This window comes from Spea bombifrons, chromosome 3 (genome assembly GCF_027358695.1).
Source record: "Spea bombifrons isolate aSpeBom1 chromosome 3, aSpeBom1.2.pri, whole genome shotgun sequence".
Taxonomy (NCBI): domain Eukaryota; kingdom Metazoa; phylum Chordata; class Amphibia; order Anura; family Pelobatidae; genus Spea; species Spea bombifrons.
In genome coordinates, this window is record NC_071089.1 from 104,126,555 (window position 1) to 104,146,683 (window position 20,129).

General features: G+C 40.4%; 1 protein-coding gene across 1 annotated transcript in view; it reads left to right on the forward strand.

Annotated features, from left to right (window-relative positions):
• The window catches only part of EPHB1 (EPH receptor B1), a 123,446-nt gene that overhangs the window by 80,731 nt on the left and 22,586 nt on the right, over window positions 1-20,129 (forward strand). The window contains exons 4-11 of the mRNA XM_053461385.1: window positions 4,241-4,396; window positions 8,506-8,841; window positions 10,340-10,464; window positions 10,579-10,741; window positions 15,191-15,299; window positions 15,807-15,871; window positions 17,917-18,039; window positions 19,200-19,447. Coding sequence (XP_053317360.1) covers window positions 4,241-4,396; window positions 8,506-8,841; window positions 10,340-10,464; window positions 10,579-10,741; window positions 15,191-15,299; window positions 15,807-15,871; window positions 17,917-18,039; window positions 19,200-19,447 — 1,325 coding nt within the window. The remainder of the gene's footprint in view (window positions 1-4,240; window positions 4,397-8,505; window positions 8,842-10,339; window positions 10,465-10,578; window positions 10,742-15,190; window positions 15,300-15,806; window positions 15,872-17,916; window positions 18,040-19,199; window positions 19,448-20,129) is intronic.

Consider the following 20,129-nt stretch of genomic DNA (forward strand, 5'->3'; position numbering starts at 1 on the left):
ATGCTTTCTTATTCATTTATTATTTAAAGGGCACTTTTTTGTTGACATGTCGTGGTATAGGTCATAAATCATAAGCACAGCCGCAATCGACTACAGTTATTCATGCCAAAAGCCAGATGACGCCTGGCAAAGGAGGCAGCTAACAACTTGGAACTGCAGCCTGTTGTTAGGGTGATGTTACATCGTGACTGGATCCTTTATGTGATCTTTCTATTATGGGGTTTCTTTGTTGTTCTGTTTGGTGATTGTGTGTTGGACAGGACTGTATAGTGTGATTTATATTATATATGGCCGTTATATTACAGGGTCCTTTGTAAGATCCTGATGCTTGACTTCACCCCACGCATGGCCACCTGTCCCCTACTCCTCTCCTTCCAAAGAGTATCAACGCTAACCCTGCTAACAAAAATACCTATTCATCAAACATCAACATAAAGGGTAACTTTATGCTGGTATTAATATTGTTGATATTAACGCGTTTCTTAATATTTTTAAGCTTTTTAGTAGGTAACGTTCCGTAGAGATTCCCTTTTCAGCACCTGTTCCTGGTTTCGTTATCACATCTAACATTTTAAAAGACACAATAAGCCCGTGTCGCTGTATGAGCGGCAGAGGAAATCTTTTCGGATCTTTTTATAAATTGAGGGTTGGTTAGAGCGTTGGCAATTTACACGGTGACCCCGTTGTTATCGCTATAGGACAAAATATTGGTATGGCCTTTTTACATGAATGGGTCAGAAATATTTCTTCATAGATAAATTACCTTAAGGTGTGATTGTGACGGTCTTCAAGCTCAGTGCTATCAGTATAACAGCATGAGCTAATTAGCCATATGACCATTAATTAGCCAAAGCCTCTATGGTCATTACGAGCAACTGAGTTCCGAAATAGATTTCATATCAAATCGTCTCTCCCCACTATGCTGTACTCTACACCTGTGCCAGCTGCGAGGTTTAATATCACCGCCGGTGTGATTAATGGCAGAGTAGGCAGCCATCAGCGTATGGTCCAGGACTGCTCCATGTAGCCCCGCATCCATCCATGTGGATCTGCAGTTTTCTGGAGTTAACGCTTTTTAATGTTAGCGTTTTCTGCCCAGAGACTATTGAATGTTTTTTTTTTTGTAGGAAATTGGCTTTTCTCTAATACATTGCCGCTCTGGACCTTGGATACGTGTAACACAAAAAGGTAGATTGTCGTGCTTTAATTAGAAAGGCTGGAGGACAGGAGATCCACTGACTGATTCGAGACGCATCCAATACATTTCTGACTGTTTATGCAGAGAGCTGAGATAAGACGCCATATCTTGGCGTTCTTTCTTCAAAGGATACCAGCAGCGGTCTTTCCCGGCTAGGTATTAATCACGGTGAATGGGCAGGTTACAGCGAGATCTCATCTTCCATACCTGATTGCCCGATAGGGACCCCCCTCTTCAAATCCTCCTGTCCATGATTAATCACTGTGCTCTCTCTTCATACGCTGTATATTTAACACATACCTGTTACACAAGATCATAGCAGATACAAAACGTGTCTATAAATATGTATGATACAGCACCAAGACAGATGTGTTAGTGGACATGGTGTACCCGCTATCACTAGTGACCGCGAGGGGGACATTACCAGTACTAATGCAAGTAATGGCCTTCAGCAGAAGACTCCATCTGACCGGCTGGATGTCCTGCTAGTGAGGTCTCTATGACCACATCCAGCAGTCTCCTCTCTTGGAGGACCTTCCAACTTCTCGCTCAGAAACTTTCCTTTGGGCCAGTTTGGGAGATTCTAAGATTATATTAATCTCTCTTAATCTATTCTTATAATTAAAGTTATGATCCAATCAAAATTTTCATTTTTTTGTTGTGGAAGGAACACTGTGTGTTCCCGTGATTGTTATTCCTTACTGTGATCAGACAATGATTACAGACAGAATTGTAAATAAAGATATGTGTGCCCAATAAAGCCTGTCAAAAGCCCATGATCAGATATTCCAATGTGTCTTCGTCACAGCTGCAATGATCGTGAAGGGGATGCATGTTACTCGGGTTGTAGCTGTTGCAGCGTATGACCTCATCTTGTCCTTGGAGATGTATCGCAGCTGATTGCAGATCTGTAAGGTACCGGCTTCATGGGGTTAAGTGTCGAGTGCTTATGTGTTTCTGATTAGGATAAAGGAGAGTGGCTTCTCTCCCCATCTCCTCTGCACCAGGATATGAGTCTCCTTGAGGTAGTCGGGAGAAAGGAAATTAATAGAAGCTGGAGGAATAACCACATTTTCCCTGCAATTTCCTTTTTCAGATATGGTCTCTCTAATCTTTATTGAAGCCTTTTAACCTGTCACTCACCACTCCTTTCTAGACGTTCGCCATAGATTAGAAGAAGAAATTGATTGCACTTCTAAGGAACTGCCGTCACTCTTTAGTTTTTGGGGGGGTTTTGAGTCTAATTGCTGCTTTTTTTAAGATGTAGGATATAATATGCTAACCCCAGTGACCCCCTTATGACAGGGTCATAAGGAATAATAAAATCTCAAGTCCTTCAACTTAATAAAGGGTCTCTCCTATAATTTTTTCTGAAATTGATGTCTCTTCCGAGACAGACTGACTACTTACATCAATGTGACTGTTCAGCTAAACCGCAATTTAGACAGGCAAAGGCTAATATAGTGTATTGGTTTTGACTTAATAAAGGGAGGTTGGTTCTCTTCTATGTTTGTCCTTAAAATTGAATGTTAGTGCAATAAAGAATCTATTGCTTTAGCCCGTATTAGTCATTTTTATTGCAATTGCACTAAACAAATCTGAATGTATATGGATCTGGGAATTCGAGATTTACGCCAGGGGGTCCCGGTATGGCAGCTGACTGCTGGAACTCTAAAGTAAATCAGCATGGGGGTAACCAGTGGAGTATTCTGGCCTGTGCCCCTTTTTCGCATTACCATGGGGAGATATTCCTACATTATTCTCCAGTCTCCTATGTAATGCGCCAGCTGGGGAGGTCCAGATTTCCCTTTGTAACCGGCCCCTTTGAATTTCATAGCCGACACAAAATCCATCTACCCCATGTCACGTGCGTTTCAAAGGCACAAGGTGTCCCAGTGCTCAGAATAGGGGACAGGGGTTATGAAGTGGGGGGGCTAATCTGCGTGAGCCCTCAGGTTGTGACCCCCTTAAATATACCACTGGGGAGAAGCAAGTATTAGCAATTGCATTTAGGATAACCAGTTTGTGTTTTATAATGTACAATATAGCATCTAATAAAGTGTATAATACTACACTATACTGTATATTCTGTTGTGCATCTCAGTACATAGATCTTGTGTTAACGTGTATCTGCATTTATTATATACAGTTCCTATGGCGTTTTAGTCTCTGGTAAGTTTTCAGGGACTCTTATGTTCACTTTGATACCTTCCGCCAGAATATAATTAGGGCAGGAAGGTAAACAAGACACTTTTGTTTCTAGCAGTGAAAGGGTTACTTCACTTGCTTTACATTAAGGATCTTATTTACCAAGCAGAGCTAAGTCACACTGTTCTAATGGCGTACGTGTTGACATAGCCAGTGGATTGGAAATCAATATAAATACAAAGCAAACATATAGAGGTCCGAGGCACCTGCGTTTCATGCGGATACAGTCATTGAATGGAGTCTGTGTACAGACTGGTTAAAGAGCTGTCACATCATCCTGACGTTCCCTGACCTTCAGGATATTGGCTTCTCAGTCCTTGAGTTTCTGGCGATGTCAGCTGGGGAAGGCCTCCAGACTTAGCTTAAAATGACAGCTATAATCACCCGTCTGTGTAGCCCAGATAAAGCATGTGCTCCATTGGAACTATCATTCACATGGCAGCATCCTGCACCATATCATGCATCTTTATGTTACTGCCTGCAGACCATTTGTGAACAATGGTTTGGCAGAAGATCCTCGAAATTGGTCACTGCTGTCATACATGTACCTGGTTGAAGGACACAGACTGCAGTAGCCATGACGTGCCTCAGAAAGTTACCTGTAACACCAGCTGCTATTGATGCTGCCGAGGTCATTATATCCTCGCATGATTAAGACTAAATGATGTTAACGCTTACAAAATAATATGCTGGTTACAATGCAGACTTAAGCCTACGGGAAGAAACCTCACCTCCTGGCTGCATGTCCTGTTTAAGTGCAGTGTCATTATTTAACCGGTTATGGAAAGAGTTTGTAAGAATTAAAAGTGTTTATTTTTTTCTGTCTTTTTCCAGCGTGCCCAGCAGCCATGTTTAAAGCCAACCAAGGCATGGGAACCTGCTTACCGTGTCCTGCCAATAGTCGGTCGACTGCCGAGGCTTCTCCGATCTGTGTTTGTCGCAACGGCTACTACCGCGCTGACTTTGACCCACCTGAGGCTATGTGTACAAGTAAGTGTGAGGCATGCCCTAGACACCATAAAAGTGAACCAATGGAAGAATTTACCTTACTTACTGAATCAAGACATATATTACTTAAATGGTGATGATCCTATATTAAGAATACTTTCTAGGAATGACATACACACATGTGATGGTTTTATGTCAATATAGCTCGATACATTAGAAGTTGGACATTCTTCTGGGAATTTTCCTTAGTACTTTATAGGAAGCTGTTCTTAGCAAAAACATGACGTGGAATGCAAATTGAAGTTGGCTTCCTGATCAATATGTGGTTGCCAGCTCTTTTGATTTGGTTAGGACAATCCTTATAGTGACATTTCTGTGGCTCTTGGATGTTCAAGAAGCTGCACTTTCAACATTATTCCCATACAATGCCCATCTTTCATTTAAATGAGAATGGGTATATGATTGTATAACAGGCTAAATAAGTTATTTTAACTTAGAAGTAAAAATAACAGAATCGTAAATAATGGAATTCTAAAAGTAATGGAACTGTAAAAAGCTGAAGTTCTAATGAGATGTTATTATGATGATGCTGGTAGAAATAGACTATATTAGGAGAAGTCTATTCTATAATAAAGCTAAAAGAAACACGGCAGAGCCTAGCTAATAATCCACTAGAATTTTAAGCATAAATTCCCACAAACAAAGATGTTGAGAGAAATCTCACACTTTTAATAGAGAGTTTGAGAAGTAGATGTACGTCTGCTCCAATACAGAAGATGCAGGGGGTAGTCATCCTGGCGAAGGTCCATTCAGACACTCTTATCCAGACTGCATTGGACTTCTGGGGAAATCACATCTCTGTTGTGATAATATGTATTTGAATAAGGTGTCTGGGAATACTTGGCATGCAAGGCAAACACTGGAGGAATCAGAAAGTTATTTACTGTAAGCCACCGAACCGGAATTGCGTATTTCTTTGCAGATATGAGGCAATATTGGAGTGGTGTTCCTGAATGAAATTCATCAATTATCTCTCAGACCTTTCTCCTTCCTCTGGTTTGCCTCCATGCTCAGCATAGTGCATGTATTAGACATTTCTCATCTCATGTCACAGTATGGCCACCTTTTTGTGCCTTTATCCCCAAAGGTTATAGCACTGGTTTTATGTGATATTAATTCTGTTATTTACTGTCGAGTTGAGCAAATGTAACCCAACTGTGATAGTGCTTGATAGGCCGTAATTCATTAAATACTCACACATACTTATTTCTTGCTACGTCGTGGTCTTGGAATCTCTAGGGGAACCAGATATGGTCCACCTGGCAGTGGTAGATTTACACCGGTCATTCATTGCTGCAGACAGCAATATGTTTAAACAACACTAATCTACACACATTGCAAAACTTATTTTGTGGACTCATATCAGACACTAAGGTCCACAACCAAAATAAAGCTCATTATCTCAAAACTGAACTGTTTATTTATACAGACTCTGGTGGCTTCCATGTGGCGTTAGAACTGGATCTGCAGACTTCAGTCTACACGCCTTTTGGTCTTGCTTTAAACTTTCATGTTTAAAACATCAAACACGTTACTGTTACCAAATCGTACATTTTACACTTCAATACAAAAATGTTATTAAATTAAAAGATGAAGATCTCAGGATCTTCAGTTTTCTTTATTCGGTTATCTCTCAACTAGCTGTTAATTCACTGATTGTTGTTGGTCGCCTAAGGCAGCCAAGCGAATTCATTTTGGGGCGGGAAATTGGAATCGTTTTAATACTAGTCTATGCTAAGCCTTAAAGAAGCACTTTAGCCATCATCCCACGTGAAATGCATGCACTCCGGTGCATTTACTGCATGCAGCTCCATTGCCACCAACCATACTTGTTTTTACTCCAGGGGCATAGTGGAATTTAAGTGGGATTATGTTCAAATTGTTGCAGAAGAATTGCCCATCTTTGTGGTGACAACACCGGAAATTTAAAGGCCCGTTGGCTCTGTATTTTTTTCCATCCGATCTCTCGCCTCTGTAACTTCTGCATAATTCTTACTGAAGGCGATGCAAACCTAATATGTGCGATTTTGTTGTATAACTGTATTTTATAGCAAGCTGTGTCTAAAAATTACCTTTGCGGCTATCCTCGGTGGTCTGCCAAATACCACATAATGCACAATATATTGGGTGCCTTAGAAGACATTTTTAAGAGCTGCCCAACGTTAGGTCTGCGTTTTGCTTGCCGGTTAGGAATCTTAGATGAAGCAGACATTATATGCCGTTTTCCTCTCAGAATCTCAAGCACGCTTTCCCTTTATTGTTATTTTTCTTTTTGTTGCGTCCAAGCCTAAAATAAAAAAAAATCATTATATGTGTCAGGCTGTTTTATTTCCATGGGCAGTGCTATTTTTAAATTAATTGTTACTCACATTTAACTCAACAGGTTTACAGTGTAATTACAAAATAGCTATTTGCGTGTAAAAATATCAGGGAGAATATATAGTTCCAAGATACCATTACAATTAAATGCACTGCTGTATCAAATACCGATGTATTGCCTGGGTAGCATATATTCACCTAATGCCTATATCCATGTTAACCTCCCAGAACCAGACACTGAAAGGGTTAAGGGGGGGAAATTCCTCCTTTTTTTAAATAAAATAATTACAAAAATTTAATGTGTGAAGTGACTTGTATAGATAATGGTCCTGTCCGTGTGCATCGTGTGGCACAGGAGTCCCGAGGTCTGCTCATGGCTGAAACACATATCAAACTCTCTGAAGTGGAGAGAAAGAGATATAAGATGTTAACTTAACATGCGCGGCCTCTCAAACGGCAGGGATGCAGCTCTCCAGCACATGGTAACTGTGGAAACGGATTCAAGAGTGGCTTACAAAGTGGATGTCATAATGTGATTAAGTGACATGGTACTCTGGTGGCATAGCTGAGGCTATTAACTCCTAACATTCATTTCTGGTATTCTCCAAGTAGGTTTTCCTTGGCGCATGTGCACCTTTTCTTTGTTTGGTATCCCGCAGCACTGTTGGACTTTCCAGTGGTCATTATGGGGTACTTACTTAAGGCTACTTCCATTTCTTTTGGTTCCCCGTGGCTTTTAAATTTAGCTGGAATAAATAAATGCACAGGATATGACTTGATGGTAAGATTGCCCATCTCATAAGATACAAGTCTGATTTGGTTCACTCCAAAGTACATGCTTTACATGAAATCATCTCACAGCTGATCAGACCAAGTCTAAGGATTTTAATAGTTTAGACGGAAATAAACGAGACAGGATTAGGAAGCATTTCTATACCAGAGAACCAACTGTGTATGTCATGTAGACCTGTTGAGTAACTTCCATTGAGAAGAAGACCTCCCAAGTGTCCCAAACGCAGAATTTTTGCTGTGTATGCCCACCTAAAAAATAATACACTTGGAGAATGCAGAAAATTCTATTGTATTAAATCGGGTAAATACAATGCTACGGAAATAGTCCTACTTGAGTTATTGTTACTAAGCTACATACAAAAATAAATAATCGTAGAGCCCCTACTCTCTGACCATGACACACAAAACCCGGCCATATGAAATATTGTCGTGGATACAGAAAACAAGGCTGGTTCGCACTTGTTACTCTGCACTGTATATTTATAAGAAGTCCTGGGGCTTTATCCAACTTGTCCATGGCAAAGTAGGGAGGATTTTCCATGTATTTTCTGGAAACTCTGAGCCTTTTATGCTGTTCCTCCAAGTATGTGACATGAGGGCTGTGGGCTTTGTTGGCACTTTATAAAATATGGACGACGATAATAATTAGTTTTGGAATGTAAACAAATTGTCTAAAAACCAGGATACATCTGCTCATAAAATGTTTGATTGTACATACAAATTCTGATAACTTGCAATACCCTGTTTGGTCCATGTTCTATTTAGTCTGGCCTCCTGCCTGTCTGATATTATTTAATAGTTTTTTTTTGTATAAAACACGTTTATAGTTGGCCTTGCATGTGTCAGCCACAGAGATTACGTCTCTCAATTTTTAAAACAGATTCATCACGTGCATATCTTTTTCTATTTTTTGGTGTTGCTGTCTGTGTATCCATTTCTTCCCCTAACCTGTGTAATAAAGTCTACAATGTTGTTCTCAGGTGTTCCCTCAGGTCCACGCAATGTGATTTCCATAGTCAATGAGACATCGATCACTTTGGAGTGGCATCCGCCACGTGAAACCGGTGGCAGAGACGATGTCACCTACAATATCATTTGCAAGAAGTGCAGGTCCGACCGTCGCAGCTGCTCCCGGTGCGATGACAATGTGGAGTTTGTCCCACGGCAGATGGGGTTGACCGACACGCGTGTCTTCATTAGCAACCTATGGGCTCACACCCCTTATACCTTCGAAATCCAGGCGGTCAATGGGGTTACCAACAAAAGCCCCTTCCCTCCCCAACATGTCTCAGTCAACATCACCACCAACCAAGCAGGTAAGTTAATCCTTTGCAAGTATAAAACTTGTATGGTCACTCTAACAAGCTATCCATTCAAGGCATATTTCTTCTCGCCATTTTACTTCTTGCTAACCTCAACTTTGTTTTAAAACTGTATATGGGAACTATTGCAAAATAGTACTTACTTTTATAGGGTAAAAAAAAAATAAAAAAATAAAAAATATATATATATATATATATTTATATATATATATATATTTATATATATATATATATATATATATATATATATATATATATATATATATATATGAAAAAAAACAACTTTGGTTCTCCTCCTTCATCCCTTCTTGAATCCCCTTCTTCCTCAGTCATGTGTTCCATTCCAACATCCGTCCATAGCTTGACTTTGTCTTTTCTTCGTGCTTTTTTCTGTCGCATAACAAGTTTCAATATCCATTACTCATAGTGTTAGACCGTAGTGTTTATATCACGCAACCACTCCCAACCAACGGCATTCTAGGTATTTTTCAGCATTTGTCCCAAGCATTCATTTATTTATTGACTTCCTCCTAATTAGCTTTTGACCGAGTTTACTCATTTTATTTGTTCATCATTAAGGTAGTTTTTTTTGTGTGTGACCTGAATGTATTAAAAATTTGAGCAGCCCCAATTGCTAACATTCTGTGTACATGATTATTTTTCCCCTTTATTTATATTTGACCATTTTTATATTTATATTTGTCATTTTCTTAAATCTGCCACATCTTCAGACTTCAGAATTTCTGCCGGAGCAGCTCTTTTTTTTTTTCTTTTTCTTCTTGAAAGTCCACTTTAAAGTCTTCTGCTCTGTTATCGTAATGAAGCAGAACTAGTGTTTAAATTCCCAGTGAACTCTTTTTATTTAAAAAACAAAACAAAAAAAACTAACTTGTGCTAATGATGACTAGGGGATAATCTTGATAAATCTAGGAAGTAGCTTTCCACTAAAAACATAAAGCAGTGGTACCGAGCATTAATGTCAGCAAGTGTAGCTTCCCGGATTCTGTCTGCATTATCCATGCTAATCACGCAACAGTTCCAGAGCTATGAAGCCTGCAATTAACAAAACAGCAATCAAGTTAAGTGCTTAATTTCAGGAAATTAACATCCTTCTCCAAAAAAGGATGGGAATAGAAAACAAAAAAAAAAAGGCGGATTAGAGGAACGCTGGGTAAACAGAAGAAGCGGCGGCTTTCTGCCTTCTGTGCGCACTTGAGAGAGGGGCCTGGTATCAGCGAAGTAAACAGAGGTGACCTCAAAGATGAAGCATTATTATGCAGAACTAAAGAGAATAAAACGGGACCGGGATACAGAAGCTTCCGCCAATTACATCATTTGGTGCGATTTTATAATTAACCAGTTTTGTCTATTGCTTAGTAAAAGGAAACAGCATCAAATTGAATGGAGGGACATTCTCCGTATCGTGAAATATCATCCGCCCAGTCATCCTCCTCTCACACATTAAGTTCACTTTACCCCTTTTTCTCTACAGCTCCCTCTACTGTCCCCATAATGCACCAGGTTCGAGCCACCATGAAGAGCATCACTTTATCTTGGCCTCAGCCGGATCAACCCAATGGAATTATCCTGGATTACGAACTACGATATTATGAGAAGGTGAGACTAGGCCAGTAAATGGTTGGGTGAGCCCTCGGAAGGTTCCCATTTCATCTCCTTGATATCTACAGTTATTGTTAAAGATGACGACCGATTTCTTTTTTAAATTACTAGGATCACAGCGAATTTAACTCTTCCATTTCAAAAAGCCAAACGAATACAGCCAGCATAGAAGGACTCCGGCCCGGGATAGTTTACGTGGTACAGGTCCGGGCTCGCACTGTGGCAGGCTACGGGAAATACAGCGGAAAGATGTGCTTCCAGACGTTAACTGACGGTAAGCAGAGAACCACCATGCACGGAACCTCAAAATATTTGGCTGGTGGGGTGTGTTACAATGTTTAAGGTGTAAACTGTTGAATTTGGGTCTGTTACAGCAACAATAGTGTCCTTATAAACAGCCTAAGAGTGTATTAAGGAGGAAAATTGTATATATAAAAAAAATCTACACATGTAGAAAGGTGAGCATGTCAAACTTCGTCAGGCTCTCTGATGTCCGCCGTGTCTTTAATTTTCCGTCTCAATCTTCCTCCGTCCGGTGCTTGTTCATTGTGCCGTGATGACCCATAACCTCAATCTCTTATTTATCTGCACTTCCAACGGGTTAACCTAATGTATTCTGTCAGTTTCCCTTAAATGAAATCCTTCCACAAAACCAAATGCTGTTTCTATTTTTTTAAACTGGGGACATCATTTCCCTTTTCACAACGTTTCTCGTCTCTGTTAATGGGTTTTTTTGTGTGTGTGTGTGTTTCCTTTTAATTTAATTGAAACACTTACAGGTTAAGTAGACTGAGATATGTTTTCAATGACTGGTCGGAAAACCATTTTCGATTTCATGGATTTTTAAATCACTGCCCTTAATTCGACAACACTTTTTTTGTTTGTTTTGAAAACGGTTGATTTTATAAAGATAGCGATTCCTGACCATGTTTGCTACGCGAAGCATGCCTTCGGGGGCTCTGGTCCCATTGTAGGTGGTTTGTGAGATCTACAAAGTATGCAAATTGTTCCTATTCTGATTAGTATTAGTGTATGGATTTTTGTTGGGATATTTTATTATTACATACTTAATGAGTAGATACGTCAGCACACCACCCCCACACCAGAGTACCCTGGTAATTTGCATACTTCAAAGGGTTACAATTATGTTTTTATTAGCAGAATTATTATTTTGCTCTGTGTATCTTTGGTCTTCAAGTTAATTCAGATGTTGCAGGGTCACAATAACATTAAATTGACCGACCTACTCCTTTGTCGCAGGTGGTACTTTGGCCTGTTCGATCCTAATTTTCCCTCACTGTGCGATAATTGAATTCCAACACATCTGTCACTACTTGACAGACGAGAGGGTTCTCCTCCACGAGCGGAAATATTCTGCCCACGCTGGCAGAGGGCGGCTTGCCAGATGATTGCGTACGTAACACTGCTGGCCGTACCCAGTCTGGGCACTGGGAAGGGAGCTTGGCGATGCCAAGGCTCACTGTGTGTCTATGTTATTCCAAAAACACTTCATGTCTTCTCTGCCAGTCCTCGCTTGTGTATCTGGAAACAAATCGCTTGCGAACATATGAAAGAAACAGCTCTCTTATACCACTGGTTCAAACACAAAGGATTTTGAAAAATAGAAGGTTAAAGGAGGTTTAAAAAGCTGCCAATCCAGCTCTTTCCTGTCTGCTGATAGCATTTGAACTTTGGCTTTTTGTTATTTTCATATTAAACTAATGTCTATCACAGGCAGTTTGGGATCCTCTTCAGTTAGGAAATGACTATTAGGACGGTTATCTGAAACAGTAACTACCCATCCCTTTTCCTTGATAACTAAGCATTTTTCTTTTTGTTTTTTTGTTGTGTTAATCTTTTTGATGAATAACCTGTTGGTAGCACTCCTTTAGATATACATTCCAACCAGGAAGGGCTAGAGCCCAAAAGATACAATGACTCACCAGATGGAAAGTTAAATGCATGGCGGGTGGGGGCTTGAGGGACAGGAAAGGCCACGTTGTAGATTCAGGAAGGCCAGTAGACATTGAGAAGATAGCTGTCGCTGTAATGGGTGATATCGATTGCCAGTTGTCTACTGGTATTCATGGCATACAAATGAAAAATTATTCTAAACCCCGGGAGCCAGGCGTTCCAATTATTTTGGTGGTGTTCAATTTGAACGCCAGCTGCTGTACCTCTGAGTTGCCTAAAGGCTCCTCAAAATGATTCTCTCTTTTTAAACTTTTTTTGAGATTGAGCCTTATTCTATGTTTGTCCCAATATGTCTGTCTGTAGACATTAATTAGTGAACAACTCAGTAGGAAACATGAGATTACATGAGGTCACTGACGCCATAAGGAAATGGGTTGAATCGGTCATAAATGGGTGCAGCTTCAAAGTGCCCAGTTTCATTAGCCTTGACCTAGCTAAAGCAAGGTTACTCGACTTATCATTGTGTAACTTGGTTTACCTTATTTTGATCTCAGAGGGTATCTTGTGTAAAAGGGGGGAGGGGTAGTAAGGCTTTCATTTGAAACCACAATTTTTAGTGACCAGAGTGGACGCCGGTAATCTCTCATGTCCCGGATTCTACAGCCAGCTGAAGACTGAAATATACATGTAAGACGTGTACATGGAAGTCACATGTCACAGTCAGCCACCATCTATGTGTATTAAATAAACATGCAATTTGTAAGCAGGGATCTGCGTTTAGTGTCGCTGCCTGCCGACAAGGTTAAAAATACTGACCAATGCGTGATGGCAGCTAATCTATTGCCTGATCAGCCTGTCAGCATGCAGGAGTCATTGTCTGATCCCTGCTCACAGGTGAACATTGTGAGATTATATTTATCCATAATATAATCAAAATATAGTTAAATAGCCACACTATCTTGTGGACTACAACTCCTATGATCCTCAGCAAGACTTTCCTTATGTTTTATCCGAACCTTCAACCTAAAAAAGCAGGTGCATCAGATGAAGGGGGTACCAAAATTGGGAACATAGGGATTTAAGGCTTTATTTTCTTTGGTGTATATGATATGTGTACTTTTACCTACATAGGATGTGTTGGCAATCCGATAGTTTTCCTATTAATTATTCTTTTATTTTTTTTCGCGTTTACTACAATAATTGTATCTTTTTTTGTATGTTTTTATAAGGTTGTCCCTAAATACAACTATATCAAAACTATGAAAATAGCTCTGGACTCCCGGTGGGGGTATTTATTGCCATATTGAGCAATATTCTTTCCTAATGTGATGTTGGGGAGATCTGAGATCTTCCCTGCCCCCATTTACACTACAGAGGTGCGTGTGTGTTTAGCGCAGTCTTTCTAGTACCTTGTACCCAGCCGCGCTCGGCACAGGTGCCTGATGGGAAGGTAGGTCCTGATGGGTAGCTGTTGTATTTCTCATATCGTGTCCTTCAGCTGCATGTTGCAAACTGATCATTTTTTTTAAATGTTCCCAAAATCAACACCAAGAGAGGAAAAACAAAACCCAATCTTTTGTAGATCACAGCTGATTTCAATCCAACAGAGCATGATTGAAGAGTTGTTATTCTTTCAATGCAGCGCCAACATTTCAGAGGATTTGCTTTTCTTTCCTTACACAATGCGGAGTTCATTTACCCTTTACGTGCTGTGGCTTAAGCTTTGTAGCAATCTGCCAATACAGGCGTCAATCTTTAAAGATGTGTTTATGCGTGATGGGAAATGAGCTCTCTCTCGAAGCCTATGACAACTGTGACCCATATATATGTTTCTTCTGCATCATGCCTTTATATAGGTTACACGTAAACAGTGGAATGATGGCACTTTTTGGAATGTGCTATACTATATGTAGGTATATTATATAATGTGTCTTCAGATGTTGTCAGCTGGGTTGCACACCTTGGGTGTCAAGTAGGTGGACAGTGATATTCATTGTCCATCATCCTGGCATCCAAAGGGTGCATCGGATGAGCCTGGTAACCCATCAGCTCAAACAGGTTAGCCTATTTTTCTTTAAATCTTCTTGAAATTCAGCAAATAAATGGAACTACTGGTTGGTAAAAGCATGGAAACACATTACCTGCACATAGGTCAAAGAAGAATCAACACTGATGATCGTCAACTCTGCTCTGAACAAATATTACAACAGATGTATCATGTCGTCTCAATAAACACATGAGTTTTTCCGTCCCGCAGGTATATTGCATTCTGAGCGAGGAAAGATGATGATTTCATAAGCGTGCTATAGTGCATTTGGTTGCCTTCTGCAAACAACAGAATAGTGTTAGTGAACGGAGCTTATTTGTTGGTTTAATAGAAATGCCTATGGCTATTTGTCAACACTGGTCTCTGGAAATAAAATTCAATAACGTTAAAATTTATATGAAATCTTATCATGACTTGAATGCCGGCATCTTCGAAAATATTGTAGCATACAATGGCTTTTGGTTTGTCTGTTAGATGCACCGACGTCCGGCTGAAAAGGGGTTAGTGGTGCAACTAGGCCAAGAACTGGGCAGGCTGTGTGTGTTGGGATTGGCTTCTTTAATCTATTAATGTTGGAAAGTCTTTTAACTTTATGTGTGCCGAGGTTTGTGCCGCAATAATCGCCCGTCTTGCTTGATAGCTTTAAAGGATGATGCCAGCGAATGTTTGATGAGTCTTAAAATGATGTCATACAGATGCCGTCAGGTCATATAGTTTCACCTTTCTGTGTAAATTGCTAATTCTGCCGTCTCTGTTGTTTAGAGGAGTACAAGTCGGAGCTGAGGGAGCAGCTGCCCCTGATCGCGGGATCCGCAGCTGCAGGAGTGGTCTTCATAGTCTCTCTGGTAGCCATCTCCATTGTCTGCAGTAGGTGAGTAGGAAAGAACGCGCGTCTTTATGTCGGGATCTATATTCTACAGTATATGAAAAGAACACGGGGTTTGCTTGCATTAACATGCTTTTAACTTGGGATGTTTTGTTTACTGAGAAAACATGAAAGCATTTATTTTGTTTGTTTTGGGGGGGGTTTGTACAAAGAACAATTCTGGTAACAAAGGTTGCTATGGTAACTGCACCTCTGATACCTGAATTTGTACATACTCCCTATAAATAATGTAGCTTTATAGCACGCCACATTCTCCATGGGAGAACTTCTCTCATTTCTCTATGAACCCTCATCATATAACGCCTCGTATTGCTCCATATAGCCATTCCTTATGACTAATAATGTGTCCGCCTCGCAGTATAAGTCACCATGTCCTGACTAAATGGAGCTCTGTGAAGCACATTAACTTGGGAAATGAAACCTGGAACAGATGCCGCCAGTGGCTATGTGTACAAACCTTTTAATGGGCTGGTGTTTTTCTTTTTATTCTAGGAAGAGGACCTACAGCAAAGAGGCAGCGTACAGCGACAAACTGCAGCATTACAGCACCGGCAGAGGTAATCTGCCGGGCCTGGGCGGCCGCGTGTCTGTTACTGGGGTATATACTGTGCCGATTGATAGGAAACATATAGCCAGATGGAAGGCAAATAGATTGAAGAATAGATGTCAAAGCTTCAAGCTCGTTTCCTTTATATTTCTCTGCAACATTTGGACAAGTCATCAGAACCTAGTCTGATGTCTAGGTCTGGATTTCCTATATGGCACTCCTCGTCAGCAATATTTCAGAGGTGCTGAAAGAAGAGAGGAGACATAACTAATAATTGACCCTACTTAGATCATGTCCTTCAGCGATCCTGCCTACAAGCAGAGGGGGTATGGTGTCTCTCAGCCAACACTATAGTGCAGAGACTGTTGGGTACCCACAGAGAGCTCCCGTTCTGTCGTTAGCTGTTATCAGAATAAGTAAAGGCTTGCACACAGCAGTGCATGGTTCCCTGTGATATTGTCGGTGGGCCAATACTAGTTCTTGTTTTCTGTAGTAGCCATTTAACTAGTGAGGCAATTATCCAATCAGTCGTAATATGGGAATTCTGGCCCTGCTTCAGGAAGCTGTGTTGATCTGTCCCTGTGTTTTAGAGGACAATATGTGTATATCCTGGACCTGGGTAATGTACTTTTTTTTATTTCTCGAAGTGTTCCCTCTCGCTTTCTTCCTTTCATCACTCCTTATCAGTCTCCTCTCCTATTGCACATTACTCAGCTGCTGCAGCTGCCTGCTCTCACCTTTCCCGTGGCCTCCAATCACAAGCCCTTGTCACATGTGATGAATCTTGATTTCTTGGTACACTTCTCCCTTCATTTATCTGCTAATAGGTTTCTTATGACATAGTAAATAATAGCTAGGTTGCAGGTTCTATGCTGCTCCGTGCTTCCTGTCCCCAATCTGTCACGACCGTGTCCCATATTCTCTCGGCAGACTGGTTGGGGGCCTCTAAAGAGACACGTAAAAGAAAGGAAGAAGACACAATAAGAGGTCATCTTCTGGCCTACACAAGTGGACATTAGTCTGTGGCCCCATAAAAACAACACAAGGGGAGATTTCCAAGACAATTTATTCCAATGCAAGAAAGAAAACTTCAGCACCAATAAATATCTTGGCTCAGATACATCAAACACTATAGGCTCATCATGAGTCTCTCTGCTCATATATATAAAAAAATAAGGCTACTTAGGAGTTAAATTAATATTTTGTGAAACAAAAATTAAAGTAAATTTAAGTAAATGTATTAAAGTTAAATGATTTCTCTATAATTTTGTATCTATATGTGTATATAGATACCAGCCATGTCTATAGGCTGCTGATTGTTATGCAGCTGGAGACCTGAACAACAGCCCGTCTGTTCTTGATGGTTTTCTTAATGTCAATGAGCTTCTTGGCAACAAGCAAGGTGAAAATTAATTAAGTAGCTAACATCAAACCTGCACAGTAATGTGTTTTTGCCAAGTTTGTCTTCAAAAAGTTTACAAAGCCCAATGACTTCCTGGAAGCAGAGAACTTTGAATTTAAGTATTATCGATAGCACAGAGGGAACAAGCTTAGGACACCGAGAACAAACCTTCTTTAACTCAGAACATCCAGATACACTATGAGGATAATGGAAGGATGATTTCATTAGAAGAGGCACGTGAAACCTGGCAGGCACAGGGCAATGAGAGCTCAAGAAAGAGCGACATAGATTCTTGAAATGAGAGACGACCAGATAGGTGGCGGGGATGAGATGGTGTCGAGAGGATTGGTAAAGTGAGGAGAGAGGTTATAATAAAGATAATGCTTCTCAAGGTATGATACACTGGAGAATGTGGTGACCAGATCCAGGTCTGTGACACGGCAATACCACGTCTTATGTTTTACATGTCACATGTAAGTTTAACAATAAGCTTATTTTGTTATTTACCACTGTTCTCTTTGGTGCTGAAGTACACCGACTCCAGTGGTGTGTTAAAAATCTCACAGCTAATATTGCATTACGTTGGCTGAGGCGTTCCTTGTCTGATTGATGTTATATTGAGTTGACGCACCTGGATGATCTCCCTTTTTCAGGTTCTCCAGGGATGAAGATATACATAGATCCTTTTACATACGAAGATCCCAATGAAGCCGTGAGGGAGTTTGCCAAGGAGATCGATGTCTCGTTTGTGAAGATTGAGGAGGTCATCGGGGCTGGTGGGTCTCATCAACATCTCTAAATGTTTACCTAAATAAACAGCTACCAATATCTCCTTTAAAACATTTTAACTGTGTTCATTTTATACAATCTCCTAATTTCATAAACTGTTTGTTTCCTCTGTATCTTCATTTATATAACATTTCTCTAATAGTTCCTTCATGCTCCTAACTCAATTTCTTCCCACTGCATCAGTATGATCTTATGTTCTCATAATTACCTCTTTATTCTCATTCCTGTGTCTTATGACCCTGGTTCCGTCTACCTCGTTATTGTGGTTATTGCTGCTCGTTATTGTGGTTGGGATTTGTGACCATTGCTGTCACGCAAACAACCACGTGTTCAGGTTCTGTTATCTCTTCACTGTATATCGTTGTACATGTATTGTATTATATATTGTATCCTCAGTGGCCTGAAATGACCACATCAGCGTTTCTGTGTGCGCTAAGACCGATCGTCGGTAATTATATGTTTACTTGATTCAGTGACCGGTCAGAACCTTAGTTGGTGAGAACCACTGAATAGCAGGTTGCATATTATTGCCACACCACATCCACAGTCCCATAAACATGGCTTCTCATCTTTCTTTTCAATATCTGACACATGAAAGTAACTACGTGATAATGTATATAGACATGTTTCGGATTTGCCTGCTGGGAGTTGAATTGTTAACTTGCGGGTATTGTTTTAGCACACAAGAAGAAGAAGAAGGTGGCCCTGCCACGGCTAACAAAGGAAGGGTGTATAACCAGGATAGTTACTAACATTGCCATTTGTAATACACAAGCAGAATTTCTTGGACAATAATCCACATTATCCTAAGGGGGGCTTTTGTGTTACAGAATAACCCAGGGACCATCTTATCGGAGTAAAAGGGATGTAATTAGTGACTGTGTTCAAATCAGGGTGGTACAAACACAGGGAAGTGTAAAAAACCTACAAGAAATCGGATAAGAAGGATTATTAATATGAAGACCTTTAGTTACTGCAGAACCATGGCTAGGCACAGAAACACTCCGGGCAGAGATTTTACCATGTGCGCTATAGGCACCAGTTATTCTTTACATGTCGAGCAGGGAATCTTTAGTATAAACATTAAAAACTTAAAAAATGTATTGTCTTTCTGAAATTCCTGATTTCACTAATTGATGGCCTGCAGGAGAATTCGGAGAAGTGTACAAGGGGCGCCTGAAACTCCCAGGAAAGAGAGAAATCTATGTTGCCATCAAAACACTGAAGGCCGGGTACTCTGAAAAGCAGAGACGGGACTTCCTGAGCGAAGCAAGCATCATGGGTCAGTTTGACCACCCAAACATCATTCGGCTGGAAGGTGTGGTGACCAAAAGCCGGCCAGTTATGATTATTACAGAGTTCATGGAAAATGGAGCCCTGGATTCCTTCCTACGGGTAAGACTCATGGGTGTTACATAGCATTTGACCTTTCTTACATTCATAATTCTTACTTAAGAGAAAGGAAATTGTAGCCTTCGATACTTATAGAATCACACTACTTTAATACATTAATAAGCTACTAAAAACAAAGTAGTTACACTACAGTCATGTCTATATGATTGACACAATCACAGCTCAATGTTCCATTAATAATGGGGTTTATTCCTCTATTGCTGCTCCTCTTAAATTGAAATTATTGCCCAGACTAGCATCCTTTAGTACACATCAATACCGATTACTCACTTATTCAGTCAACATAGTCTTCCAATACAGAGAAGTGATTTTGTTAAAATGCTTCTCATTCTAGGGGCTCCTTCTATACGTCTGATCTAATGTTGTGTTTTCTGCAGCAGGGATATACTGCTACGTATAATAATGCCCACATTCTCTGCTTGTTTGGGGTTTCTAGAATGTCTTCAGATCAGCACCCTGGACAGCTACCTGATTAAACCCCCAGTATATATGTGTACAGATGTACAGCTACTGTGTGTGTGGGAATATATTAACGCTGTATTGTATATGTGAATAGATGGATCCGCGTGGCAGCCATGATAGAGCTGCATTATACGTCTATTCTGTCAGCATGTTACTCTTGACAAATGTGCCGCGTACCATCATGATGTATTGAGCATCACAG